Raw genomic sequence first — 8781 nt, forward strand, 5'->3', positions numbered from 1 at the left:
ACTGATGTTACATGCAGGTACCTGTTTGATAAAATACCAAAGAACAGAAACCATGCAGAAAGAATGAATGCAGGTTAGCTGTATTAAGACTTTAAGCTGTGTTGGATACAAACAAAAGAGCCACAGAGCTGTTCTCTCTCAGTCACTTCTGGGCTTACTGTGAAGGTCTGCAGAAGCAGAGGCCTGATGGTTGAGGTCTACAGCCAGACCACTCTCACAGTGGTTGGTAAGAGTCTGCTCCAAAAATCAGCATGGCACGTTTCACTGGTCTGGATAGGATCCTAGTGATAGAGCAACTTCAAGCTGGTCTTTCTGCAAAACCAAGTTGGCAAGTTGGAGGATATCGGAGACAGGCTGCGAAGTGGGCGTCCTAGGAAGACGACACCAGGAGAAAAAGAAGGAAGTCCCCACCCTTTAAGCATCAAGGAACTGCTGTCTTCTGCAGATTCATAGCCAAGTCAATGTGGGCAACGGCTCAATCAATGCAGCCAATCTCTGGTCTCTTTGGGAGTTGCAGAGCAGTCCTCCTACACGTACAAGACAGAAGGTGGAAAAGAGGATCAGCCTATCAATCAATCAATCAATCTTTATTTATATAGCGCCAAATCATAACAAATGTTATTTCAAGACACTTTACAAAAACATTTACAGGTCTAGACCCGTAAATGTTAATAAAATTTTATTAGCAGAAACCCAACATCAAGACAAGATAAGGAGTCTTATCTTATCTTAATCCACCATGAGTACAGGACTTTGCAGCATTTAGCAAGTTACAATGGCAAGGAAAAACTTCCCTTTAACGGGCAGAAACCTCGGACAGAACCAGACTCATGTTAGACAGACATCTGTCTCGACTGTGTTGGGGTTGGAGAGAGACAGATAGAGGAGAGAGAGTGGGAGAGAGAGGGGGGGGGAGAGAAAAAAGGAGGGGGGGGGGTAGGGATACACACACACGCACACAGACACACACACAGACACACATACATACACACACACACACACACACACACACAGAAAGGGAGAGAGAGAGAAACAGACGGAGTCTGAAGTTTGGCGCTGTGGCGACAGTTAAGGAGAAACCAGCAGGCCAAATCCAAGGCTGTAGTAGCTGGTGTCGGACAGGAGCACAGCAGCAGGCCGTCTTCTTCACCGATCCCCAGGAACCTACAAGACAAACTCAGACCCTCCCAGAGAGGTGTATGGTCAGTAACTATAACAGGACAGTAAGACTAGAAGTTAGACTGACAGAAAAAGAGGGAAACAGGAGCCCTGTGTGTCAGTTCCCCCCAGCAGTCTAAACCTATAGCAGCATAACTAAGAGCTGGTTCAGATCTGATCCAGCTCTAACTGTAAGCTTTATCAAAAAGGAAAGTTTTAAGTCTACTCTTAAAGGTTGAGACCGTGTCTGCTCCCCGGACCTCAACCGGTAAGTTATTCCAAAGAAGAGGAGCCTGATAACTAAAGGCTCGACCTCCCATACTACTTTTAGAGACCCTAGGTATAACGAGCAGACCAGCATGTTGAGAACGCAAAGACCTAGACGGATTATACGGAACAATTAAGTCTTTAAGATACGATGGCCCGATGCCATTAAGCGCTTTGTAAGTCAAAAGAAGAATTTTAAACTCTATCCTAGATTTTATAGGTAACCAGTGTAGAGACGCTAACACTGGAGAGATGTGCTCTCTCCTCCCAGTCCAAGTCAGTACCCGAGCGGCAGCATTCTGAACCAGCTGAAGAGTCCTAATAGACTTATTAGGACAGCCGGATAAAAGAGAGTTGCAGTAGTCCAGCCTAGAAGAAACGAAAGCATGGACCAGTTTCTCAGCGTCGCTCCGAGACAAGATGTGTCTAATTCTCTTGATATTGCGAAGATGAAAAAATGCCGTCCTTGAGACCTGTTGGATGTGAGAGTTAAAGGACAGGTCCTGATCCAAAAGAACTCCCAGGTTCCTGACAGTGGTGCTGGAAGCCAAGCTGATGTCGTCAGAGGCGGCGATGTTGTTCAAGAAAGCTTCTCTGAGATGTTTAGGTCCAAGAACAATGACTTCAGTCTTCTCTGAGTTCAGCAGTAAGAAGTTTCTGCTCATCCAGGACCTTACGTCTTTGAGGCATGCTTCAAGTTTAGATAAGCGGTTGGTTTCTTCAGGCTTCATTGACAAGTAAAGCTGAGTGTCATCTGCATAGCAGTGAAAGTTTATGGAGTGTTTCCTCAATATAGTGCCGAGAGGAAGCATATACAAGATGAAAAGAATCGGTCCGAGCACTGAACCTTGAGGAACTCCATATTGCACCCTGGTGTGAGAAGAAGAGACGTTGTTCACATGAACAAACTGATGTCGATCCGAAAGATACGATCGAAGCCAGGCTAAAGCGGTTCCTGAGATACCAAGAAGACTCTCTAATCTCCGCAGAAGAATGCAATGATCAATCGTGTCGAAAGCGGCACTAAGATCAAGCAAGACAAGCACAGAAAGAAGACCACTGTCCGAAGCCAAAAGTAGATCGTTGGTTACTTTCAGCAGCGCAGTCTCAGTGCTGTGGTGAGCTCTGAACCCAGACTGAAAGACCTCAAAAAGACTGTTGCTATGAAGAAAATCACAGAGCTGACTCGCAACAACTTTCTCCAAGATCTTAGAAACGAAAGAGAGGTTAGATATCGGTCTGTAGTTGACAAAAGAGCCTGAATCAAGTGTAGGCTTTTTAAGAAGAGGCTTAATAACAGCAACTTTAAAAAGTTGGGGCACGTAGCCCGACAGTAAAGACGCATTAATCATCCTTAGTAAAGAAGATCCGACCAAGGGAAAGACTTCCTTTAACAGCCAAGCTGGGATGGGATCCAGAAGACAAGTTGATGGTTTGGCTGAAGTGACAGTTGAATCCAGCTCTGACAGGTCCACAGGCGAGAAGCAGTCCAGGAGTATATTAGCTCTAAGCGACGTTTCCGCAAATTCGCCATCGATCGAAGGTTCTATCACGGTTGCATGTAACACGCTACTAATTTTATCTCTAATTTTTAATATCTTATTGTTAAAAAAGCTCATAAAGCCCTCACTGCTAAGCGATAGAGGAACGCATGGTTCAGTAGAGCTATGACTGTTTGTCAGCCTGGCTACAGTGCTGAAAAGGAATCTAGGATTGTTTTTATTCTCTTCTATAAGAGTCGAGTAGTAAGTTGCACGCGCAAGTCGCAAAGCCTTTCTATATTCATTTAGACTATTTTTCCAACGCGAGCAGGATTCGGTTGTTTTAGTCGAACGCCATATTCTTTCTAATTTCCTCGATTGTTGTTTGAGCTCACGAGTTTGAGCGTTGTACCACGGAGCGGAACGATGTCGTCTGAGAGTCCTCTGTCTGAGCGGAGCAATTGAATCGAGGACGGCTTGAAGAGAACCCGTGGTATCCGCAACAAGTTGATCAAGCTGAGAGGGAGCACAAGAGCTCTCTGCAAAAGTAGAGCAAGAATTCAAGGCAGCAGGAATAGCTTCCTTGAAAATGTCTACAGCTCTGTCAGACAAGTTCCTGGACAAGATGATTTTGTTCGCAGGTGAGAAATCCGACAGCAAGAATTCAAAAGTAATGAAGAAATGATCCGACAGAAGAGGATTCTGCGGCAAGACAGCCAAGTTGACAGGTTCCACGCCATAAGCAAGAACAAGATCCAAGGTGTGGTTAAAGCGATGAGTAGGATGGTTCACAGACTGTGTGAAACCAAAAGAATCCAGTAAAGACATGAAGGCAATACAAAGACTATTGTCAACGACGTCCACCTGAATATTAAAGTCACCGACAATGATAATTTTATCCGACAGAAGAACGATATTAGAAAGAAACTCTGAAAAGTCGGAGAGAAATTGAGAGTACGCGCCAGGAGGCCGGTAGACGATAACAAACAAAAACGGTTGCGCGGTTTTTACAGCTGGATGCAAGAAACTGAGAAAAAGACTTTCAAAAGAGCTAAAGCCTAGTTTAGGTCTAGTGCTAATATTAAAGCTAGAGTTAAAGATAGCTGCCACTCCCCCCCCACGGCCTGTGTCTCGAGGGTTATGAGTATTAAGGTGACTGGGAGGAGTGGACTCGTTTAAACTAACATATTCACCCTCACACAGCCAGGTTTCAGTCAGAGCAAGTAAATCAATGTGATAATCTGATATAAGTTCATTAACTAGCACAGCTTTAGATGATAAAGATCTAATATTTAACAAACCACATTTGACTTTAACGTCATGTGGTTCATCCGCACCGGAAGTTTTAATTTTTATAAGATTATCATAATTCACTCCTTTATTATTATTATTATTATTATTATTATTATTAAAGTAGTAGTTGTTGTTGTTATAATAATTATTGTTGTTATTGTTATTTTTATTGTTATAGAAAAAGGGTCTCGGTCGGGGAAACGACACAGTCTCTATGTTACAACAGGAGTGGCTGGGAAACTGCACTAAGGGAAACGCAGAGGAGCGTGTAGGACTGCTGCTCTGCTGCCTGGTCTCCACTCTGAGTTGTCAGATGGGTAAACTAATAAAATCAGCCAGATTTCTAGTTAAACGAGCTGCGCCATCCAGAGTGGGATGAACGCCATCTCGGCTAATTAGACCAGGCTTGCCCCAGAAGGATCGCCAGTTGTCTATAAAACCCACGCCATTATCTGGACACCAGTTCGACAGCCAGCGGTTGAATGAGGAGATGCGGCTAAACATCTCATCATTTGCCCTATTTGGCAGGGGGCCAGAGAAAATTACCGAGTCCGACATAGTTTTGGCCAAAGCACACACCGACTCCACATTAATCTTTGTGACTTCCGACTGGCGACGTCGGGAGTCATTAACGCCGACATGTATAACTATCTTACGAAATCTACGTTTATCCTTTGCCAGCAGTTTTAAGTTGCCTTCAATGTCGCCCGCTCTGGCTCCCGGGAGGCACTGAACTATGGTGTCTGGCGTCGCTAATTTCACATTCCGTACTACCGAGTCACCAATCACCAGAGTGTTGAGTTTCCTAGCAGGTGTGTTGCTAAGAGGGGCATATTTATTGGAAATGTGAACGTTACGGCTGTCCGGCGTGCGATTTTTATGCTTGCGGCTATGTTTCCCTCTCACGGTCACCCAGCCACTACATCCCGGCTGCTCGGGATCTGCCGGGGGGGAGGCTAAGCTAAGACGGCCCGCACCGGCTACAGGGGGCTGGCTAGCATTAGCTAAATGTGGCCTAGCTTCGGTGCGGGGCCGCGTCTCCAGTTCAGAAACCCTCGCCTCCAGAGCTACAAATAAGCTACATTTAATACAAATATCATTATCTGTAAAGGAGGAAGAGGAATAACTAAACATCTGACACATCGGGCAGAAACGAGCCGCAGAAGGAGAGTCAGAGTGAGAGCTGGAGCTGGAGTGGAGAGACATCGCTAGTGCTGGGGAGCTAAAAGGCTAACAGGAAAACCAGTCGTCAGAAACACCGAAAAAGTATACACCCTTGTGGGAAAAAAAGGCAGAGTGCTTGGTGTAAACTACTATAGATCGATAAGATGGCAAGATTGAAAAGAGTGAAAGTCCGTAACAGGTAAAACAACAGATAGATTGAGAGCGAACGACACGACCGTGCTGTACACAGAGTAAAGGAAAAACCGGAAATGATACCACAGACTCACGTGACCGCAGAGATCCAATCAGTGCCTACAAATCCCAATAGTACCAGTTACGAATCTGTCCATCCATTCCATCTTTTGTTTTTTTTTCTAAATCTGCCCACAAAACAGAGACTCTCTCAAAAGGAAACCATAGTTTTTAACTCTTAACTTCACTAACACAGAGATGCAGACATGAGCTGTTGGTGTCGTGCAAATATACACTGCGTTAATAATTCAAGAGGTGACTCATGGGTGTGAGGACTTTGATAAATTGTGGTTTTGTGCACTTCTCTTACATTGTTTGGACATATTTTGTTAATAAGGGAGCAGAATTTTAGTTAAGCATCTGTTTTTTTTAGAGAAATTATGTATTTTCTTCTTTTTATTCTTGCAGAGCTTCTTTGTTCTCTGTGCTCACGCCGAGAGAGAAAGCTGGATGTTTATGCATGTAAACAGTGCAAATAACCAAATAAATAATGCACATCTCTATGTAAATCACCACTCCTTTTTATCTCCACTTTGAATGTGCTTGTCATGTTGCTGTTTCCGCTTCCCCTGCTCCACCTCAGGGACTCCAGCAAGGGAAAAAAAAAAAGCAGAAGCAGAAATAGACATGGACACAGATCTGAAACAGGAGCTCCAGCAAACCTTCAAAGAAGTGTGGAACATTTCCATTCCATAGGACACAGCAGCTAAATAAAAACATCCAGGCCTCAGCCTCAGGAACATTTCACTCTGTGTAAATATTTTGTGGCGCCAATGAAAGACTGGAACAGGATGATACAGGATCTATATGATGCTGTCAGTGGGAGAGGATGGTTTTACAGCACTGAAGATACACCGCAAATTTTAAACAAGCTTTTACAGAGGAAACCACAGCACTATCAGGGCACTAAATTTGATATTCTGAGGCCCTCAGCTGAAAATACGAGGAGTTAGCTGCAGAGAAAAAGTTTGGAACAAGAAGAAAATCTGCTTCAACTTTCAACACAAAGTCATTCATGTGTGGATGAAACTGACTAAAGGCTCATTTATGCTCAATGTTACGTACAGATACAGATGGAGCCTTCTGTCCGTGCTCTGCGTTTCTTTCGTTCGCATTTCTGCACATTTCCATAAAGGTTACGGATACGGACCAAACGGAGCAGTACCACAGGAAACCATGGGGGCAGTGTTGTTATTACCTGATACAAGGCTTTAGTGAGACACGAAGAAGAAATAACAATGGTGAAACTTTCTCAATGTATTTAACTGCCTCATCAACCACTGTCTACTACAACACTGCCTCTGTTTTTGTTTTTTGTTTTTTTTTTTTATGTGAGGGGAACAACTTCAATACCTCCTCTACAGTCCCCATGCTTGTTTTTGACTTTCAAGGTTTATAAAATTTTGACTCTGGGCTGACCCCCCCCCCCCGGTGGATGTATTGGTTAATTGAAATGCCAACGTAAAGGATGTACGATAGTATGTGGGCAGTGACGATAACATCTTTTTAAGCAAACGTATACATTTTCATGCAAAGAAGGAGTATAAATGGGCCTTAATGCTGCAGTTTTGTGAAAGAACCAAACAACTGGATGATCAGGTTTGAGAGACAGATAAGAGTGTGTTCTAATACTGGTCATGGTATAAAATGCCTGTTGACTCTGAAGCTGACATGCTTGGGAAGTTACTCACATGACTCTAAATAAGAGCTGGCAGGTGGTTAAAATGATGCATGATGAAGAGCTGTACAGCATGATTCCTTTCAGTGGCCACCCAATGCACAGAGGTGGTTCAATTGGTGAAAAATGCGCTCTGAAATGCGCTATTTGAAATCAATTAATGCGCTAAAGTGCCATTTTTTTAACAAAAAACATGCACCAAAGTGTTCTCTTGGGAGCCAAAACAACCTTTTTGTTGTCAAGACATGCTCTAAAGTGCCCTTTTGGGAGGCACAGCATGCACTTCACAATCTTCTGGTGAAACATACTAAATTGCCTTGAAAAAGACTCTGACTTGCTGAAGCTGAGGAAGCCTGTGTGAACACACTGAGTTGAATAGAGAAATCTATCAATTTTTTTGCAGAAATGGACCAGAGGTGTTATATCTTGGCCATCACGGGTGTAACTGTTGATGTCCTTTACTTCACACTTTGTATTAATGGAAGGGCCATTAAGAAGCTCAGGTAATGTACAGCAGCAGAATGTGTAGGACACAAACAGCTGAGGACGTTAATCTTTCTGAGATGTGGGCAGCAAAGATTGGTCTGTGTATACATACTGCACCTCAGGACCAGTATGTTTTTATTTATGTAGATGTACAAAGCCAAAGCAGCAGACCAACACAGGGAATGTCTCCAGCTTTCCACCAGATCTGTGTCATGCAGGGTAAAGAAAGGATGGAGCTACTAACTCTGCTAACATTCTCCACATTCAGCAAAACCTGTGACGTTGTTTACCTGCAGACTCAGAGATCGTGTCGTGTTAGATTTAAAAAAGGTTGTTTCTTTAGCTGATCCCCTCCATGACCTATCTAAAAATCTCAAGAAAACAGTGACTCTCTTGGTCCCCCATCCCCTGATGTCAGAAGACTTGGTTCCAGAAAATCCCACATGATTTCAAGTTGTCTGGTCTCTGATCAAGCCTCAGGATGTAAAAAAGCGAGGTGTGAGAACCTACAGGTACCCTCACTCCTGCCTGTATTTACAACAACATACTCCACAATGATCAATATTTGACTGAGAGGAGAGATGAATTACTAAATGTCACAGTGAAGAGGTTTGAAACTCCTTCGTGTGTCTATTTGATTAGTTTTAATCTCCAAATTTACCCTTTCACTTCACACAGAGACAAATATTTGAGAGCCTCATTAAGACGGTGACTCTTCCTGCCAGCACTCAGGAGCTGCTGAAGGGGAAGAAGTTTAATGAAGAGTCGAACACGCACCTCAGAGTGAGCCACGGATAAATCACATGGGTGTGAACTCATCCAAGAAGTCAAAGTTTGCTTTCAAAAACCTCACACACGCCTGATGCACGGACCACTCTGCTGTGAACACACCTCCTGAATCACGCAACACAGGCTGCAGATCTCACTGTCAGACACACAGGTGAGTGAAAAATAATGACAAGGAGACACAGAAAGGTGGACAAAGTGGGGACAGATCAACAA

General features: G+C 43.7%; 1 protein-coding gene across 1 annotated transcript; it reads right to left on the minus strand.

Moving 5' to 3' along the window:
• Positions 1 to 726: 726 nt before the first annotated feature.
• On the minus strand, positions 727 to 5673 carry LOC141791386 (uncharacterized). Its single transcript, XM_074671808.1, has one exon. It carries the CDS (start codon positions 5403 to 5405, stop codon positions 4509 to 4511), a length of 897 nt encoding a protein of 298 aa, XP_074527909.1. The 5' UTR covers positions 5406 to 5673; the 3' UTR covers positions 727 to 4508.
• Between the last annotated feature and the right edge of the window lie 3108 nt (positions 5674 to 8781).

Source organism: Halichoeres trimaculatus, unplaced genomic scaffold (genome assembly GCF_033239565.1).
Source record: "Halichoeres trimaculatus isolate MK-OKI-2021-1 unplaced genomic scaffold, fHalTri1.1 fHalTri1_scaffold_6, whole genome shotgun sequence".
Classification (NCBI taxonomy): domain Eukaryota; kingdom Metazoa; phylum Chordata; class Actinopteri; order Labriformes; family Labridae; genus Halichoeres; species Halichoeres trimaculatus.

Excerpts from the sequence above, each read along its gene's own strand:
- LOC141791386 (XM_074671808.1), bottom strand. The coding sequence starts at position 5,405 with ATGTCTCTCCACTCCAGCTCCAGCTCTCACTCTGACTCTCCTTCTGCG.